This window comes from Heteronotia binoei, chromosome 7, assembly GCF_032191835.1.
Source record: "Heteronotia binoei isolate CCM8104 ecotype False Entrance Well chromosome 7, APGP_CSIRO_Hbin_v1, whole genome shotgun sequence".
NCBI lineage: Eukaryota > Metazoa > Chordata > Lepidosauria > Squamata > Gekkonidae > Heteronotia > Heteronotia binoei.
In genome coordinates this window covers 74,038,130-74,059,382 of record NC_083229.1, presented here as the reverse complement: position 1 = coordinate 74,059,382, position 21,253 = coordinate 74,038,130, and the positions used below count along the sequence as shown (strand labels likewise).

The following is a 21,253-nucleotide window of genomic DNA, read 5'->3' as shown; positions in this document are numbered from 1 at the left end:
ATGTTTCGCCGCGGCCAGCTGCTGTCTGGCCACAACGAGGCCTTCCCTCTGCAATTTCATTGCCGCCGTCTTCTTATCCTCGCTTAAAGAGGAGAGGAAGGGGGAGAGCTGTTCCCACACTGCAAACTGATATCTGGCCATGCATGCAGCGTAGTTGGCCACCTTAATGCCGAGAGCCCCCGCCGAATAAACCTTGCGGCCCATGACATCAATCTTCCTGCCCTCCTTGTCCTGCGGGGAGGAATGCACCTTCCTGGCCTTCGACGAGGATGAGACCACCACCGAGTTCGGACGCGGGTGGGTAAATAAGAATTCGGCCCCTGCCTCCTGGACCCTGTACATATGGTCCAGCCGTTTGGAAGAGACCGGTGTCGAAGAAGGCTTCTTCCAAGGTTCCTTGATGGCCTGAAGGATCACCTTGGTGACCGGCAGGGCCACTGCAGTGGACGTGTTGCGTTGCATGATGTCAAACACGTTGTCATCCACTACAGGCTCCGGCTGAGTTACAGGCAGTTTGAGGGTAGCAGCAATTCGCCTCACGAGGTCTCCGTAAGACTTAAGATCCTCCGACGGCGAAATCGGGAGATCTTCCGCCGTTTGGGGACCCGGTGAGGGTTCCAACTCCTGCTCTTCAGTTTCCGACTCCGACGAAGAGGAGTCTCGCTGGGTAGAGTGCTCCGAGAACATCGGGGTCGATTCTCGAGGTGGAAGCTGAGTCAGCGGTGGTCTTAGCGGGGTCTCGATCGGAACCAGCTGACGGTCTGGGGGAACCGAAACCGATGCCGACGCCTTTCGGGATCGATGTGAAACCCTCGACATCGAAGAAAACTCCGACGCTTGCTCCCAGTCTGGATAGTCGTCGGGGTACCAACGAACGGATTCATATCTGGAGTAGGGAGGCTGCCACCTGCGCTGTTCCCATGGTGGTATCGGGAAGCGCTGGAGAACGGGAAATCGCTCTCGCCTCTGTCGGGGCTTGAACGGCGGGTCTACGACCGGTGCCGAAGCATCCACCTCCGACGCCGAATCACTGATCGACCGCCGACGGGAGCCGGAAGATGAGGACCGTTGTGTGAGGTCGATCTCAGGCTCGTGCTCTGACGCCGACAGCCGACGGACTGATGGACTCCGAATCGGAGAGACCCGCGCCGACTTTGACGGTTTTGTCGAAGTCGGTGCATCGCCCGACGGGGAAGGAGTGCGGGGTCGCTTGCGCTTCTCCTTCGACTTCGCCTTCGCCTTCTTAGGAGCTCGGGTCCCCGAGTCCTCTCGGCGTTTCTCAGCGGGCGTACTCGAACCCTCGTGGGAACGGTTTGTAGCGCCACGCTCCTCCGGCAGATCCAAAGTCAATATCGGAGCGGCATCGGCCGATGCGAGCTCCTGTGCCGGGGTGTCGGTCGACTTCGGTGCCGATGACTCCATCGGTCGATGAGGCCGAAGCGCCGATTCAGTCAGTGCCGCCGATAATCGAGCCGCGCGGTTCTTTCTAGTCTGTTTAGAGAACCGAAGGCAATGCGGACACGACTCTACCCTGTGCGTTTCTCCAAGGCACAGCAGGCAAAGGGAATGGCCGTCCGGAGGGGCGATCTTCTTGCCGCAAGCACGACAGCGCTTGAAAAACCCCCAGCGACTTTCCATAAGCAGCCGCCCGAGAAAAAACTCTCAGTTAAAAACGACTGAGAGAAAAGTGGGGGAAAGCGAAAGCGGAGCGCCCCAAGGGGCAAGGCCGCCAGACAAACGGAAAAAAACGCTTTTTTTTTTTTTTTTTACTAAACACTATCTAACTATCTAACTATACACTATGACTAACTAAGGAACTATCTACACAGCGAAACGGGCAAAAAACGAGAGAAGAAAAATCTCACCGACCGGGGAAGCAGAAAGTGAACCTCTCTAGCGCGGCGGTCAGAAAGGAACTGGCGGGATTGTCGCGCGGGCGCTGGTGGGCATGCGCAGTGGGTCGCGTGCGCATGCTCACTGGCGCCGAGCGCGAAAAAATCCCGGGCTTTTTCAGTTACCGATTCGGGGATCGGCGCAGGCGCACTATCCCATGAGTGTGAAGCACAGAGACCACGAAGAAGATGTGCATGTTACACCTACTGCATTCACTACATTGGTTATGGGTTTGGTTTAAGGTACTAGCTGTCACCTACAAAGCCCTTTGTGGTCTAGGTCCCATATACATCTGCAGTACTGTCTCTCCCAATATGCTTCACTGCAGCACCTTTGCTCATATGAGCAAAGCCTTTTAAAATGCTGGTTTACAAACAGATATCATCCACACTACTCATACCAGAACTTTCTCTCTCAAGGCACCCACCTTAGGAAATGGCCTGCCTTTAGAAGCCAGCAATGTCTGAAATATTATTATTATTGGAGTGTGTTGTTCTTAACTTTGCAATCTTATTGTATGCATATGGCATCTGAAATCATGTGGCATCTGAAATCACTTCACTCTCCAATAATTAAGACAGATGGACTCACATTCTAGCTCTGAATAAGTGAGCGGTGACTCACGAAGGCAATTTTCTCAGTGGAGGATAGTAAGTGGGGTGCCACAGGGCTCAATACTTGGTCCGATGCTTTTTAATTTATTCATTAATGATTTGGAGTTGGGAGTAAGCAGTGAAGTAGCTAAGTTTGCGGATGACACTAAATTGTTCAGGGTGGTGAGAAACATAGAGGATTGTGAGGCATTCCAAAGGGATCTGTCGAGGCTGGGCTAGTGGGCGTCAACCTGGCAAATGAGGTTCAACATGGCCAAGTGCAGAGTAATGCACATTGAGGCCAAAAATCCTAACTAGAAATACAAGTTGATGGGGTATGAACTGGAGGAGATGGACCAAGAGAGAGATCTTGAGGTCGTGGTAGATAACTCACTGAAAATGTTGAGACAGTGTGCGTTTGCAATAAAAAAGGCCAATGCTATGCTGGGAATTATTAGGAAGCAAATTGAAAACAAATCAACCAGTATCATAATGCCCTGTATAAATCAATGGTGCGGCCTCATTTGGAATACTGTGTACAATTCTGGTCACCACAGCTCAAAAAAGATATTATAGCATTGGAAAAAGTGCAAAAAAGGGCAACTAGAATGATTAAAGGATTGGAACACTTTCCCTATGAAGAAAGGTTAAAATGCTTGAGACTCTTTAGCTTGGAGAAACGTCGCCTGCGGGGTGACATGATAGAGGTTTACAAGATTTTGCATGGGATAGAGAAGGTAGAGAAAGAAGTACTTTTGTCTCTTTCTCACAATATGAGAACTCGTGGACATTAAATGAAATTGCTGAGCAGTCAGGTTAGAACTGATAAAAGGAAGTACTTCTTCACTTAAAGGGTGATTAGAACATGGAATTCACTGCCACAGGAGGTGGTGGTGGCTGCAAGCACAGACAGCTTCAAGAGGGGATTGGATAAGCATATGGAGCAGAGGTCCATCTGTGGCTATTAGCCACAGCTTACTGTTGGAACTGTCTGTCTGGGGCAGTGATGCTCTGTATTCTTGGTGCTTGGGGGGGCACAATGGGAGGGCTTCTAGTGTCCTGGTCCCACTGGTGGACCTCCTGATGGCACTTGGGTTTTTGGCCGCTGTGTGACACAGAGTGTTGGACTGGATGGGACAATGGCCTGATACAACATGGCTTCTCTTATGTTCATACCCTGCCACAAATTTTGTTATTATGGTGCTGTTTTTTCTTGCTGTTTTCTGTTTTGTGTAATCCATCTTGAGTCTCAGAGAAATGTTGGACTACAAATGAAATAAATTACAGTGCAAAGCACTTTAAGTTCTCATGCATTCTTATTATGACCTTGAAAAGTAGATTATTGTTCAATGACAAAAGTGATACTTGCATCAGCACTAACACAACCCTCTACTAACAGGCACCTAACTTAATTTCTTACCACCTTTAAAACATCATGAAAGAAACCAGTACAATAAATATGGTGCACATTTTATTCTATTTACAGCACGTGTTATAAATATAATACATTTTTGAAAAGCTTAATTAATGGGTACTTTTTTAAACAGATCAACTGAATTGTTATAGTTACATAATAAAGTAAATAAGTTTAAATGACAAACATTTCATGGTTGTGAAATAGTGCATCTTGTACTGAGATGAAGATATTCACTGGTTTCAAAATTATTTGAAAATATTGAGTTGGAGTTATGTGCAAGTTATAAGAAGAACCAGCTATCAGAACATGGAAAAACTCAACAATTTTTAAAGTAAAATAAACAACTGGATAGGCTTCATATTTTATATCCTAGCGGTCTTCACAGAAACAATGGAATTACCAAGATGGCTTTAGAGCAAAATTCCAACAAAGGTCTTTGTCCTAAGTTGCCTAATACAGCCACAAATATTAACACATGCTGTAATGTTTCAACAGCAGTAAAGCTGCATTTTGACAGAGTTGATGGTATACAAGGATTTTCCAATTCTGTTATGAAGAGCCAAAGTTGTATTAGGAGCATTTCTGTTTAACCTATGAAATACTTGAAAAAGGGTATCAACTTTAAATCCAACGTGCCCGGCATTACGAAACAGAAGTAGACAAGCAGTCTTAGAACATTTGTGCTTTATCTACAACTTTTACACAAGTCAGATGTCACGGTTGCAACGTTTAAAAAAATGCAGTAAGTATCAGAACTTTCTTCATGTTTTTGGTTTTCGAGATAATCTTGCAGCAACTCAAATGCTGTTAATGATAATCAGTGCTGGCATTGAGTTCTGTTGACTTGTTTCAAACAAAGTAATTTGGTCCGAAAGCTTGGCAAATACTCGCAGGGTTCCAAGGTTATAAACTCCTGTATGAACAAAACATGCTTTTAACTGCAGACTAGATACCTCCAGGCTTTTCAGTTGAAGTTTGTATTGGGTTTGCCCAAGCCAGGTAAATGAGCCATGAATTTCAAGCATTTCTGGACTGAAAAACAGAGGGGGAAAAGTCACATTTCTCCTGCTTATGCCTGAGAGCATTAGTACGAACCCATGAACCAGCCCAAGTGTCTGTGCCCCTAAGAACTCCCCTCAACCATACTTTCACACACACATATACAAACGCAGGGCTTTAATCTGGAGAACGTGACAGAATGGTGTTCTGGAACCTCTTTGTGGAACCAAAATTCTCAAAAAATGTTTAAAAGTTCGTGAGGGGCACCCATGTATTTCTCCTTCATTTCCCTCTTTGGGAGTTCTGGCACCTCTTTTTCCAGAAAAAAAGCCCTGCACAAACATGTAACTATTAATATTAAACCTATTAACTACAACCTTTTAAATTAGCAGAGTACTTCTAAGCATGCAGATTTATCTTTCCCTATCCCTACTGTACCTAAGCCAGCCACTGTGTATCTGGAGTGGGAGAAAGGGCTTGCAAGTAAGACTAATGGTATGAAGCCGTGTTCAAGCTTTCAAGTTCTTCAGAACTCTTTAGTAGATTGGATGTCAAAAGATAAATTCTTCCTAATGTCAAAAGTACTCAAGTTGAACTCTAGTGTTGCAAAATACATAGTCAGAACCTCTTTGTGCTGTGGAAACAGCCAGGGCCGTCCCTAGACTGTCTGGCACCCTAGGCAAGGCTAATGTCTGGCACACACACACCCCTGCACTGATAACATCACTGAGTCACACAGGGGCGCCCAAATTGGCATCCCCAGAAGGCTGGCACCCTAGGCAATTGCCTAGTTTGCCTAGTGGCAGGCTGCCCCTGGCAACAGCTTTGCACAAGTTTTTGAAACACGTAGCAGGTGCTGCACTGGGGAACAGTACTCAGAACAGCTACAGCAATGTGTCAAAGAGTCACATGTGGATTCTGAATAGTTAATATACAAAGTCCTGCTATTATTCCATATTCACGGATCTCTCTCATTAATTCTGGTAAAGCTTTTTTAGGGCTTAATATTGCTACATCATCATCAAACATTGATTATATGTGTTTGACCATTTATTTCTAAACCTCTAATATGGTTATTAGTTGCCAAAGGTTCCAACAACAGACAAAAAGCAGGGGTGATAGGGAACATCCCTGCTTAGCTCCTCTAGCCAAGGGGAAGCTTCCAGAATCAAATCCATTTACTCACAGTCTAGCTTTTGTGTGGGGATCATATATAGTTGGAATGTTGTTTGATTGTCTGCACCCCACCAAAGTATGAAAGCAGAAGTTTGGAAGAATGATATATCTGGCGTAATGCCCAGTCAACCAGATATCCGCTAGTCTGGGGACACAGGCGCTCTTGTTCCCTTCCCATGTTCTTGCTTCCCTTTTCTGACATGTATTTCTAGACCTTGCAGGCTGGTATTAATTTTAATTGACTATGTAAAAGCCACCTCCTTATATGGAGCAGATGTTTCCTGTTATGCACTGTCTGATGCTGTGAGCTGGTGTATTTTTAGTACAGCATGTAGAGACTAATAAAAAGGAACCTTGCTCAGAAGGGCAAGATTCTTCTTCTCCCAACACCCGTGTCAAGTGATCATTCCTACACTTTTGATTTTTGGTAAACCAACCATATTGCATTTATAAAATATTGCCTAATATTTAATTTTCCTAAAAGTCCAAAAATGAAATCCCACTCCAAATGGTCAAACACATATGATCAACATGTTTGCTGATGATGTACCGACCCATGGAGTGATGTAAAATCATGACGCTTTTTGGGCAGACTTTTTAATGGGGTGGTTTGTCATTGCCTTCCCCAGTCATCTACACTTTATCTCCAGTAAACTGAGTACTCATTTTACCAACCTCAGAGAATGGAAGGCTGAGTCAACCTTAAGCCGGCTATGTGAACCCGGCTTCCACCAGGATCGAACTCAGGTCATGAGCAGAGCTTGGACTGCAGTACTGCAGCTTACCATTCTGTGCCATGGAGCCCCTCTTCTTCCTTTTTACTTATATATAAATTGCATTTAATATTCTACATACTGGGTCTGTTATTTGAACTTTGGAGTATAAATCCCAACTGATCTGAAGAGACATAGTCTTTTATTATAATGCTCATTCGAGATGCAAGGACTGTAGTGAATAATTTTGCATCTTGATTTAATGATGCTATTGGTCAATAAAAATCTAATTGGCCTATTTGATTACCCATTTTTAAGATCACCACAATCCTTGCATCTTCCCATGAGTGTAGTGACTGTTTATTTTTCGTTATCTGGTTAAATAATTTTGTCATATATGGCAATGATAAATCTTTGAATTCTTTATAAAATTCTGCACTGTATCCATTTATGTCTGGAGATTTTTCATTTTAAAATTTTCTTATCACAGCATCTATTTCTTTATTTTCTATTGCCTTATTTAAAATATTTTTATGCTCACTCTTCAGTTCAGGAATATTCAATATTTGCAGGTATTCATCAAATTTTTTTTACAGATTATCTGATGTGTATAGTTTTTCAAAGTAGTTGGCAAACTGTTCGGCTATTTGTTCTGCACTGAGTATTTTTTTATTTTACGTTCTATCATTGCTATTGTTTCTATTTTTATGTTTTCTCAAAGTACTTGCTAATAACTTTGAACTCTTGTTGCCAAATTCATAATGATCCTCTTTCACATATAGCAATTTCAATAGTGTCTACGTCTTTCCTTTTATTTTCTAAATCATTATAATCCTTTTTAATGTTTTGCTTCTTATTCTTTCATTTTAGCCAGTAATTTCACTTATTCACAATTAAACTTCTTAATTTAGCCATTTCTTGAATACATATCCCCCTTATTACTGATTTTAATGCATCTCATATAACATGCATTGCATTCCTTCAGTTATATTTTCTTTAAAATAATTTTGTATTTTTCTCCTAGGTTAGTTAATAGAGTTGAATCTTCATGTATAGATAGATGGTTGGTTGCTGCCCATGGAAATTCAAATCTCCCCATACCGGGGAATAGATAATTTTTAATGCCAATTTCTGTTTTAACAAAATTTTCCATTAAATTTGATGACGTTAAGATAAAATCTGTTCTATAGTCTGTATTATGTCTATGTGAATATGTAAAACCATCTTCTGAGGATTATCCAAGCATATATAAGATTGAATTCCTGTAGAATTTTTGCCAGTTTGTTTTCCCCCGTTCATTGTATTTTTATTCTCTCTTTTATCTAAATAATCTATATAATTTAGTTCTCCCCCTATTATAAATTCCCCCTCTTTAAATCTGCCTAATTTTTGCAAGAGGAACTTAATTTGCTTTTTATTTGGCACTTAAATAGAGGCAAATGTAAATATTTTATTTAAATATTGCCCTTTTACAAAAATGTAATGGGCTTGTGGGTCTCTAACTAGTTCTTCTTTTTCGAATAGGAACTCTGTTGAGAAAATAATTGCTGTTCCTCTTCACTTACTATTCCCTGGTTCTACATAGTGCTGCCTATAGTATCCATGTTCCAGTCATCTATTTTCTTTTTTACTATGATGCATCTCCTGAAGCATTATAACATCTGGATGTGATTTTCTTATTCTCCCTAGCCCCCTATTTCCATGAACTCAGAAGAAGGAAGAGGAACTCTCATTGATACTGTGCTCTTGCCACACTAAAACAAGCAAGTGGCAGTGGGAAGCTGAACAGCAAATTTCTGGACACCTGTTAGTACACAGGGAGATATTGTGTTGCAAGAACTGTTAGGTTCAAACCAACAAGAATTTCAGGGTGTATGCTTTCGAGATTCTTTTATTAAAGTAAAACTTTGTTACCTTGTTGTTTTATGTCGCAGATCTATGATCACATCGACATCAGCCTGAGAACAATTTGAAAGTAGAAGAATGACTGGAACTACACAAAGGCTGCAAAAGAAAAATGTGGTTAGTAACTCTGGAATACTTAAAACTGCCTTGATAGTGTATATATATTGAGCCAGTTACATATATAGTGAAATGTGCGAGAATACATATAATTTATAGTCAGCACATTATATACTTTGTTCCAGTGCTTAGTAAACAAATCCCAGTTTTCATTTTAACAGGTTACAATTCTGTATTTCTTTCTTAGGACTTATAAGAACACATAATTGGTTATATACTTTATTTATACTTTAATATTGTACTCATTGTAAGGGGTTCATCATCCTGAAAGTGACTGACAAAGAGATTCAAGCTGCAGTTATCATATGGCATAATATTTTGTGGTTGCATTTTAAAAAATTTAAATCACATAGCTTGAAACCCGGTGGGGAGGAGAACACAATTTTCATGTTTCAACTGCCGATTCACAAGCTCTTCCTGAGTTCTCCCACAAATAGTACAATGAAAAAAAGTTTGCTTCACTACATTACACAATATTTCAATACACGTGTGTGTGAGAGAGAGAGAGAGAAAGAGAGAGTAACTGATTGATTTACAAAGTTATGTGGTGCGGGCAGGGCTTTTTTTGTAGCAGGAACTCCTTTGCATATTAGGCCACATACCCCTGATGAAGCCAATCCTCCTGGAGCTTACAGGGCTCTTAGTAAAGGGCTTACTGGAAGCTCCAGGAGGACTGGCTACATCAGGGGTGTGTGGCTTAATATGCAAAGGAGTTCCTGCTACAAAAAAAGCTCTGGGCGCAGGTGTCTGGAGAGGCATTATGTACATTTTCCAAAATTTTAAATCTATTTCTGATCACTGCTCCAGAATGTGTATCTAAAATCCACACACTTAGGCTATGTACAGGTTGGGGCTATGTACAGGTTGGGGATTATTTATCTATTAAAAAGTGAGTTAAAAAACGCAAACAAAAGAGAAGCAATATTTGTGCAACAACAAATATTATAACTCAAAAAAATGCTGAATAAGCTCTCGAGGTCTCAGAAGTAACCTGGTGGGAGCAGGCCAGTGGTGAGTAGGGGAGGGAGGCTTGGAGTAAACACCGTTTTCTTTTCCAAGTCCAGCCTCCAAATCCAATCATCTGACAGCTAGTAGAAGGAAAAGCTTGGTGAGGAAAACACGTTTTGTGTAGTTTCTGCTCCAGATTTTCCCCATCACTACTGGTCAGGTGATGGGGAACAGGGCTTGGAGCAGAAAGCATGTCCTGGATACATGGTTGCCACTAAAATTTTATTTTTCATTTCCCTGACTAACATTTGTCAATTTTCCTGATTATATTATTTCCCTGATTATATTATGCAAATATAACCACAAGTTAAAAAATGAATAGGTCATGTTGCATTAATGTAAGGCTTAATAAAATGTTCCACTCTAAAACTACACAAGTCTCAACTGCAAAAATATTTGTCAAAGTAAGAGATTTAATATCAGCTTCGTTCAACATTAACTGCAGCAACATTTGTTTTGCAATTGCACCAAAATTACACCAAGATACAAACTTCAACTCAAATAAACTCTGAATGCTAACAAAGAGGAACTTTCCAAAGCTGGGAAAGTTTCACTTTCACTTTCTCGTTCCAGAAAGTGTAATGAGCAGATCAGCAGCAAGAGAGGAGGTGGAGTTTCTGCAATCTAGAGAAGCAGACAACCCACATTTGCAACCTTTAAGCATGGGAGAAGTTAGGAAAGAGGGTATGAAAGCTGGTACTCTGTAAACTCCAGCAGGAACAAGCAATCACATTTGCAAAATTTACTTTGCATGGTGCAGAGTAGAAAGTGCTAGTTGTCTGTGAAATCCAACAGGAGCAAACCTCATTTGCAGCTCTGAAGAAGATATTGGATTTATATCCCGCCCTCCACTCCAAGAGTCTCAGAGCGGCTCACAATCTCCTTTACTTCCTCCCCCACAACAGACACCCTGTGAGGTGGGTGGGGCTGGAGAGGGCTCTCACAGCAGCTGCCCTTTCAAGGACAACCTCTGCCAGAGCTATGGCTGACTCAAGGCCATGCTAGCAGGTGCAAGTGGAGGAGCGGGGAATCAAACCCGGTTCTCCCAGATAAGAGTCCGCACACTTAACCACTACACCAAACTGGCTCTCTGTGCTGGGTTTAGCAGGAGACAAAACATCCATTCCATATACGTATGACCCCAAAACATGCTTATCTTTATATGTAACTTAAATGCTAGTTAAACTAGCAAGTAGGGATGAAAACAGTTAGATGTTTAAAGTTTGTATACTGCTAAATGTTTAAACTAGCCTTGCTTTGCAAATGATACAGGCAGACCTTGGAAATCATGCAGGGACAGAGCTCAACAAACACATCAGGCTGCTTGCTGGGGGTGGAGCTGAGAAAAAGGTGGAGCTGGGAAAGGGCATAATTAAGTTTTACTTGTATTCTGCTAGTTCTCTATTCCAGTTGCCACAAGAACAGATCATGCTCTTGCAAGCAGCAGGTCAAAAATCCACTGCTTGAATATATTTTAATCACAATTTCCCTGACTTCAGACCAACGTCCCTGATTTTCCTTGACCAGTTTCCATTTCCCTGACTTTCCTGAAAGTGGCAACCCTGCGGATAGATTCCACTCCAAGCCTAGCCCCCTGCCCACCAGCTAAGTGGTGATTTGGGGGGAATAAAGGCTTGGAGCAGAATGTGTTCAGTGTACTTTCAGGGCAAAGCCTCCCACCCCATACCGTTGTAAGCCAGCTGACTGGGCAGATCAGAAGCACATCCAGTGATTTTCTGCAATAAGCCTAGGACTCTGGATCCTCATCACCAGCCCGGCTTATCACAGTAGGAACCAGAGGAACCAACAGAAGATGGGAGAATTATATGTTTCTTCCCCCCAACATATCATCAACTGCTTGTTTGATACAAAAAGTTTACTACTAAATACATTGAGTTTATGTATTTAGGTTATTCATAGTCCACCTTTCTCACTGGGACTGAAGGAGAATTACAGAGTGAGTTAATACAATCAACAGGATAATAAGACATTAAATAAACAATGAAAAAGTATTTGGATTGTCAAACCACCCAGAGATCTAAAAAACAAAACAAACAGGATTGCACTTACCTGTAACTGTTGTTCATCGAGTATCTTCTGTGCAGTCCCACATGGGGACTGCGGATGAGCAGGCCTGCCAACTGGAAGATTTTATTAGCTAAGAGCCTCAGGGGGTGCTGCGTGCCAGAGTGGAGCTTGTTCCTGCCCAGGGACCATGTACTCCCATAGCACCCCTACCCTCAGTTCCTACACACCACCAAAGAAGCAGGCAGTGAGGCAGGAAGGAAAGTATGTGTACTTGCACAGAAGTTAAAGGTATGTGCAACCCTGTTTTCATTGCATATCTTCTGTGCATGGGAATTCTAGCAAGCTAATGCCAGGCAGGGGGGCATGCTCACCTATTTGAACATGGTTTGCAAAACTGCCTTCCCCAGGTGTGCTCCTTGTTTTGCCCACAGGTCCAGTGCATAATGGTGAACAAAGGTGTTCATAGCAGCTCAGCAAATCTCAGACAGTGGAACACCACTCTGGGGTGGCCAAATTGCAGCCCTGTAGTGCCAGGGCTTACATTTTTAGTTGTCTGCCTAAGTCTGTGCAGGAGCTCTGTTTATAGTCAAGGGGTGATAACAGCCAACTGAACAGCATTAGACCTTGGCTGGTAATTAGTGGTTCTCTGGATGGTTAAAGGAGGAGATTTTTCTTCCTTGGAGAGCTTGCTTACTTGCCTGCTTGTTTACTAGCTGGCTTGCTTAGGCAAGGTTGATGTGACCTTAGGGTCATTAAAGTGAATATTTTTGAATTCTGGAAAACTCTACAGGACAGTCCCATAAGAGGTGTTGCCCTGTGAAGCTCTGGATTTTTAACTGTCTACAATTGGCTTGTTGCCAAGGTAATCTAGCTAGTTAGAAAATATTTTATATTTTCTTTACACTATTTATTTATTTATTCCTTGCATTTATATCCCGCCCTCCCCACCGAACCAGGCTCAGGCTATGTGTTATGGAATGCCTGTGTACCCAGAATAAATCTTGCTTGAGCTTTTGTTCTGGTGTTTGTATCTATGACTTGCAGAAGGGACCAGTTGCCTTTTGGCCTTACCAAAGAGTGCTCCTAAGGTATCTCCCTCTTAATTTAGGGGTTATTGACCCTGCTAGAGAGAACAAGGTAGATTGGCCCCTGGAAGAATACCCAGTCTGGTGGCAGCTTATGTGGGGGAAGGTAGCAGAGCTCTGCCTCCCTCTTTGGAATAAATTCTAAAGGGTTCTGTTAGCAGGTTCCCAAGACTGGCCTCCTCGCACAGTGCTGGGAGGTGGACTTGAAGAGCTCTACAAGCCCGGGAGCCACATGTGGCTCTGACACATATTGTGTGGCTCTCTAAGTCCCCACTGCCCTGTCAGCTGGCTTGGAGAACACATTTAAAATTGCTTCCTTGCCACCTCTCCCTCCCCATCTGTTTACTTTCTTTCCACCTTTCCTTCCTTCCTGCTGTCCCTTCCTTCCTAAGTTCAATGTATTCTCCAAGTCTCCCCCTCTAAAGTTAAATGTGTTCTGTGCCAGCCAGCTAGCTTGACTCAGTGAAGACATTTGTCTCTTTAAATCCCTTCTCCAAGGCAAGCTGGCTGGCACGGAGGCGAGGGGGGTGGCTTGGAGGACACATTTAAAATTAAAGGTGCTTTCTTTCCACATCTTTCTTTATCTCTCTTTCCCTCTTCCTCCCTCCCTGCATCTATTTGCTTTCTTTCCACCTGTCTTTCTCTCTCTTTTTTTCTTCCTTTCTCTCTTCTCTCTCTCTCTTTCCCCCTCCCTCCATATGTTTGGTTTCTTTCTCTCTTTTTCCCCCCTTTCTCCCCCTAATTTTCCTTCCTGCAATTCTTGAATAAAGCTTTCTGAACCACTGAGTAGCCTGGAAAGGAGCCAGAACAGCAACGGGAGAACAGTTTCTCACTGACACGTAGAAGAAAGGAGACTCCAAAAGAAACCAACCTATCCCACTGGCTGCAAAAAGGAACCGAGGATGGGTCACTGAGCTGTGAGAACATGTGGTCCCTGGGTGGGAACAAGTTCTGCTTCAGTGTACAGCACCCCCTGGAGGCTGTTAGCTAGAAAAAGGCTTTCTGTAGGTAGGCCTGCTCATGTGCAGTCCCAATTGCACAGATGATCAACGATGAGCAGAATTGAAACAAAGTGTAAGTGTTAATAGAACACATTAAATGATGCAAAATTACATAATAGGATCCAATCTACAGCAAACTCTACATAGCAGTATAGACCACAGTTCCTACAAATTTGTCCAAGTAACTTTGTGAATCATTTCGTACACTGCTATCCTATTGCCTGTATACAAAAGCCCTCTTGAATAATACATGGTTTGCCAAAAACCAGGAGGAGTGGGTGCTCATGTGGTTTGGAGGAAAACTGGGTTACCAGGAAGAAAGTTAAAGGCCAAACCTCAAAGGAATCATTCAGAAGTGCTGTCAGTTCCACGAGCAAGGCCAGCTAGACAGCAACAGATCAAGGGTCTCAATGCATGGATGGAAAAGTAATGCTGGGATTTGTTAGGCACTGGGAAACTTTCTGGAACAAGCTGAACCTGTACAAAAGAGATGGGCTTCACTTGAACCAAAAGGAAACCAGCCTGCTGGCAATTAATATCAAAAAAGTGGAAGAGCAGCTTTTAAGATGGGGGAGCTTTACACAGAGCTTTACATTATATGTATATATGCACCAATGCTTGGAGTCTAAGATGGGGGAGGTTAACACATAGAAGATGGCTCAAGGATCTGCATGTGGCCAGAAAAGTCTCTTCCCCACTGATTGCAGATCCTGGCTGGACTCACATCTCCTGCAGTCCAGTTTAAATTTGGTACAGAAGAAGAGTCCCAGGAACTGCTGCTCTGTGCAGCACAGCCAATCCTGACTGGGTTTGCTCCTCCTGACCCCATTCTCCATTGTTTCCAATAGAGGGGGAAAGAAGGTGTTTAAAGGGATCATGGTCCTTTTAAATGCCTTCTCAAAACCGAGAGCTCACTCCGAAGGCATTTAAAGGGCTGTTGTATTTTTCTCCACAATGGGCCTTATTCCTAGTTTCGGTAATAAAAGGACTGATTCTCCAAAGAGCCTTTGGATATTCTCCTGTGTACTTCTATGAGACTAACCTGAAAATCCTGATTTACAGGCACTAAATCAATATAATGGGAAATAAACTCCTTATGCATTTTTTGCTAAGCATTGTATCTTCCTTTTCAAAGAGCAGCCAGTTTAGGATTTGGTATTATGCTATGTAGGAAAATTTTGCTTCTTCTATTCCCTTCAGTGTTTCAAATTTTCTCTCTCCACTTGAAACCAGCAGGTGATGCCTAAGATTTAATTCTTATTCAAAATAATGCTAAACTTATAACTGCATTTATTCACAAACACCTCACATTGCCCTTCTCCCTCATGATCATCCTTTTGTCAGTTCTGCCTCTCTTCCCTCTAATTTATCACACAGTCAAAATTTAGACTGCAAGCTCCTTGGAACCGTGGCTTTCTATCTACTTTATTGTATAATGTGGCAGCACGTAAAAGGAAAGCAAAAATGTCCCTAATTTTCTGCTGCAAAAAGCAGAAGGTGCTTCTGTTCATTCACGGTGGAAATCTCTTTCTAGCTAGGCTTTTAATTAAGGGGTTGATTCTTTAACATCATTTTTATAGTCCTTTTTACTCAGAAAACTATTCCATGAAACTTGTTTTAAACTGCTCAATGCATTACTCTGTTTTTATGCTCTTAATGCATCTTTTAATGGTGAGTTTTAATAACAATGATTAATAGTTATGGCATCATATTTTTATTGTGCTTTACTTTGTAATCTGACTCAATCAGGTTCTCTGGAGAGGAAGCATAGGAGTTTTATAAATAAATGAGATTAAAACTCAAAGACATTCAAACCTTTTCTGATGAAATGAGTGATTATACGTTTCTGGATAATGAAGACTAGTCTTAATAAGGTTAGACAGGTGATCTGGAGATGGCTTTGCTGGTACTGATGTGGATTCTGGCCGAAAAAAGTTGAAGAGAACCATCTCTGGAGACTCCTGAAACATAAAAGCATTCAAGCAATTTTTTTTAAAAAATGAAAAGAATTAAAATTATTCACAAGAAAGAAAAATTAGAATTTACCATGATTCATCTTCAAAAGTTCTGCAGTCTTTTAAGACAGACAGGGTCACACTACAGAGAGGGGCTTCCCCTTAGCTCCCAGAAAAAACATGGCAGTGTTTTTTCTTCATTATTTGTACATACAAATAGTAACTGCTTGAAAATTATGTACATTTTTATTTGAAAAAGTAATCAAATAGTAAAGAAGCAGAAGACATTGCACTGGACTCAAACTGATTAAGTTGTATATTTACCGACTGAATCTACCTAGAGAAAAGACTCTAGTCCCTAGCATGGATTTTCTGAAGGAGATGAACAGGGATTTTGACATTCAAGTTTTTTGTCTTGTTGACATAAGGCAATGATTCCAACAAGGTTCCCGCTGAAGTGTTTTCTGATACTGTGCATCTCAAATGTTGGGGATAAAATACAGAGAGTCCTGAATGGAACAGGAAAAACAAGCAAGTTTGGACTATCTGACCAGCTACCAAACTACTGAACTCATCCTGGACAGGTGCATCACAGCCACGTGGGTTGTGACTTGGCCATACCTGTCATTATAGAAAATAGAAAGTCTTTATTTCTTGATAGTACAATGAGTTCTGATACTCTGCATTCAGAGATGATTCTTATGAAGCTGTTCTAACAGTTCCACAGCTCCAAAGAAATGTTTGACAAGTGCAGTGGAACTGTGGTTTAAGTTCTGTGTGGGAATCTCTGTGCTGTAGATAGCTTAAACAACAGTACCCTGCTTCAAACCCTATGTATATTAAGATGGTGAGAGATAAGTTTTTCTTCGTGGTGATCTAGTATGTTGATGACTACCACCTGGCAATTTACAGTGTTTATGCTGAACTCATCTGGTTTATTCAAATTTTTGTATTTCAATTTGCACCACTTAGAGAAAGCTTGCCAGATGACATTATAGATTTTGTTTCTTTCATGAAGGCTAGCAGAGTGACTATAACACTATCTAAGTATGCTATCTTAATTAGGTGCTGCTAATCAACCTCTGTGCTGTAACCTGGAAGAGCTTTGGCTTCAGGCATGGTACCAGGGCTTCAGGCAAATAATCTGTCAGATAAAGCAGAGGCTAAGCTTCCTGAGAATGGGTATTTCAGAAGGTCTAGAAGCTATAATCTTTTTGGCCAGCAAGGCACCAGTAGTGGTATTTCTACCATCTATCTAACCGTTTTTGAAAGACTCAGAGAATTAGGAAGGAAACAAATATATACAGGAGTACTTGCAGTTAGCTGCTGCTGACTGTCCACTTACTGCACACTTACTGTCAAGGGTTAAAGTTAGCAGCTTGATGGGATAGCAAATTGATGGAATAGCAAAGATTTATTTCTATGATCCTTATAGAAATTGGCAAGTTTGGATGACGACTACTGAGTAGACCTCAAAAAAGATCCCATTTAGTGGTCCAGTTTCTGTCAGTTCAAACCATCAACCACTGTGTTCTCCATTCCTGCTAAATGTTCTTCTTTGGCAATAGGTAAAAGTTCTGCCCACTTCAAAATATCTGAGATACCTGTGGGCAGTGATCCATAACTTATCCATCCCTGTCAGTATATATATGTTTTGTCTACAATGATTAACATTGCCTTATTCCTTAGATTGCTCTGGTATTCCAAGTATGCCAACACTATGGCACTAGGCTCCAATCAGTGTCCAGCATCCCTCATCTAAAGCAGGTGGAGGGGAAATGCTGGGAACCTGAGGCTTGTGATCTTCCAGCTGGTTTCGTTAGCTGCCATATCTTGCTCATAGCTTCTCAATCATGTGGAGCATATGCTGATCTGAAATTCATGAAAGGGACATAGTGTTCTTCCTTAAAATAGGATGTGGCTTATTTCTTCGTCTAGACCAGTACTGCAGCCATAGATTCTCTATATAGCTTGGAGACTATGAATTTTATATTGGTGAGATACGAGGCATATGGATCCACTTTCCATTATCAAGGCCTTCTGCAGACTACCAATTTGATAATCACTGAGTGCAAGTTATATGACATCAACTGAATAGTCAGCGAGAAAAGCTTCAAAGAGAAATTTCTCATCCTTTGTATCTTTAGGACAAGTATCTGACCACATGTAATAGATTGTTAGGAGATTTAGCTGCTGTGGCCCTAAGCATCTAGATGCTGTTCCAAAAAGGCAGCAAGATTATTACAGTGCATTTCCTTCTCCCTCTTTGATTTTCCCAGACACCATTCTAAAATACTGACTATACCTCAGAGGAATCCAGGGAAATTTCAAAAGGGAAGGGTGACTGTGCCCTGACACTTCATCCAAAAGTTCTTCTTCCCTCACTCTAGTGTTAGTGAAAAAGGCAAATGATAAATGTCTTAATAATTTTCTTACTTACTTACTTACTATTACTTCACTTAAACTAAACAGGATATCATACTTCAGAAACAGACCTTTCCCCTAGATTCCATTACCTGCTCCAAGTCTTCCCAGTCAGAATTCCCGAGTATTTTTTTAAAACCCTGTAAAAAAAAGTTTTAAGGCAAGTGACCATCAAAGAAAGGTCATGGGTTTAATAATAATAGAGTTTAATAATATTAATAATAATAATAATAGATCTTTGCTTTTGCTAACCGCTGTTTACATTAGGAATATCATTTGATCTCCAATGCCGGGCAAAACCCAAGTGCACTGGTGTTATTAAGGTCATGGGTTTAATAATAATAGAGTTTAATAATATTAATAATAATAATAATAGATCTTTGCTTTTGCTAACCGCTGTTTACATTAGGAATATCATTTGATCTCCAATGCCGGGCAAAACCCAAGTGCACTGGTGTTATTAAATTGAACTGAGTGTGCTATGGTAATGAAAGCAAAGTGGGTGAAAGATAGGTCTATCGACAACTGTTACCATGAAACGTAAATTTATCCATGTTCTAAAATAATGCATCTTGGAATACTAGTGGGGGACAGGGACTATGGAAGAAGGCTATTGTCTTCATGCACAATGGCCATTCTCAAGATACTGGATTAGGTGGACACTTAGTTTGCTCCATTATATCTGCAATGATGTTCTACTATCTACTTCTATCTTACTACAACTTGCTGAGAGATTGTTAAACATGCTGGCATACTCAATTCTGCAAGGTCAAGTTCTCTGCCTCCAGATTACACCAAACTGCAGAACATGCCTGTTGAGGTCACAAGCCATTTGAATTTGGAATTATGTCAAGGAAATGCACACACTCCAATTCAAGTATTGTTGACAGAATTTCAGTCTAATACAAATAGCTGTGTCTACACATAAAGGATTCAGAAGTTTACTTTATTCATTTTTAAATATTTTTATGCTGCCATTTTACCCAATCAAAGTCCAAAACGTGGTGAGGATAAAAAGATTAAAACATTTAAACAACTAAAAAATAGTTAAAATATAAAACTCAATTAAACACTCATAAACAAACAAAACTAGAAGGGCCAAAATCTGTTATGGGGTATGTCAGACAAAATGCAATTACTTGGGCTTGGGGGGCAGAATTAAAGAAAAAGGACCTACATGCATCAAGCAGTATGTCAACAGGCCACATTCAAGTCTAAAAAAGTACAAGCAAATGCCTTGAAAACTATAGGGATCGACTCTGACTTTATGAAATAACCTAGAAAATGAGTGAAGCCCTTTTAGAACAACCAATAAAAACCAAGTTCATGGCGTTGAAGCTCAGTGCTTCCATTCAGGCCATCCATATACCCAGGAACTTACAGAGGCCAGCAGGTTGAGCAAAGCAGGGACGCTCTTTCATGAACGGTCCATAAAGACTGAGCTAGGCTGTCTCCAAACTTAACAGGAGCAGAAACCACTCCTAGGCCGCGGTCACACTCACCATTAAATCCATCCCTAACCCGTCGCTATTAACGTCCGCAGCTTTTTTACAACGAATTTCTTGATCAGACATCCCGCCATCCTTCAGTTCTAAGCAGCGTTGGTCCCGTCGCTGGTTGATCAGAGGTCTCAACCGGACCTCATTTTTTGAGATAGCATTCCACACTCGTGCAAGTGCAGTACGTGGGATATTGTGCTTGGCTTTTTTTTTTTTAAAAAAAGGTGCCAGAAAAGGTGGGCGATCTGCCCCCCTTTTAAACACCCAGAAAGGAAGGGGAAGCCCAGGAGCTCTCTTTGCTGTCTCTCCGCCTGGCGGAGAGACAGCAAAGGTGGGTGATCTTCCCCCCCATTTCAACACCCCACCATGGTGTTTAAATGGGGGGGAGAGCACGGCAACTCTCTTTGCTGTCTCTCCGCCTGGCAGGGAGACAGCAAAGGTGGGAGATCTTCCTCACCCCCCCCCCCCAATTTAAACACCCTGCCGTGGTGTTTAAATGGGGGGGAGCATGGCAACTCTCTTTGCTGTCTCTCCGTCTGGCGGGGAGATGGCAAAGGTGGGTCATCTTCCTCCCCTGGCAGGGAGACAGCAAAGGTGGGCGATCTGCCTCCTCTCCCCCATTTAGAAAAGGTCCCCTGTGCAAGCACCAGTCGTTTTCGACTCTGGGGTGACGATGCTTTCACAGAGTTTTCATGGCAGACTTTTTACGGGGTGGTTTGCCATTGCTTTCCCCAGTCATCTATACTCCCCGCCCCCCACAGCAAGCTGGGTACATATTTTACCGACCTCAGAAGGTTGGAAGGCTGAGTCAACAATTGCTGGTGCAATAATATCATTTGGAGTGGGCTCTCGCAGGGAGGCGGATGTGTGCTTGCGATGAATCGGCTACAATGGAGCGTTCAAACATAGAAAGTATGCGTGGGAGTCGTCGGAAGCATTCTTATTCGGATTTAATGTACTACCAAAAAAGTCTGCGTCTCAGTCGTGGCAGTTCGGGACACGTACGGGCCAGCGACCATTGCCAGATGCTGATGTTTGGACAACCGCATCTGGCTTTCATCCATGCCCATCTTGTCAGTTTATGTGCGTCTGACCTTGGCTCTTGTCAGAAGGAGATTTTTTTAGGATGGGGTTGCCTCTCTAGGAGAGGGCAGTTTTTATGTCGACTTAGGTCAGCTGGAACCCTTACGCCTACGATAACCCTGTTATGGTGTAAATGGCTTACAGGTAGGATACTGGAGCCCCGAAGGGTTAGTGTAGTGGTAATCCTTCTGGTAAGGGTGCCAGGGCTGCTGTACAAACAGCCTCTGCTCCTCTCCTTGAGAGGAGGCAGCTGAGAGGTGATATGATCACCATCTCAAGTACTTGAAGGGCTGTCATATAGAGGATGGTGTGGAATTGTTTTCTGTGGCCCCAGAAGGTAGGACCAGAACCAATGGG

The 21,253-nt window shown here is 42.2% G+C and overlaps 1 protein-coding gene across 8 annotated transcripts in view; it reads right to left on the bottom strand.

The window, feature by feature from the left end:
* Positions 1-3,944: 3,944 nt before the first annotated feature.
* TRAPPC8 (trafficking protein particle complex subunit 8) overlaps positions 3,945-21,253 on the bottom strand; it is a 105,992-nt gene continuing 88,683 nt past the window's right edge. For all 8 annotated transcript variants that reach the window (XM_060243850.1, XM_060243848.1, XM_060243849.1 and 5 more), the window contains 4 exons: positions 18,407-18,454; positions 15,751-15,896; positions 8,706-8,795; positions 3,945-4,935 (listed from right to left, as the gene is read on the bottom strand). In XM_060243850.1, the coding sequence (XP_060099833.1) occupies positions 4,701-4,935; positions 8,706-8,795; positions 15,751-15,896; positions 18,407-18,454 (519 nt within the window). In that variant the 3' untranslated portion in view covers positions 3,945-4,700. The remainder of the gene's footprint in view (positions 4,936-8,705; positions 8,796-15,750; positions 15,897-18,406; positions 18,455-21,253) is intronic.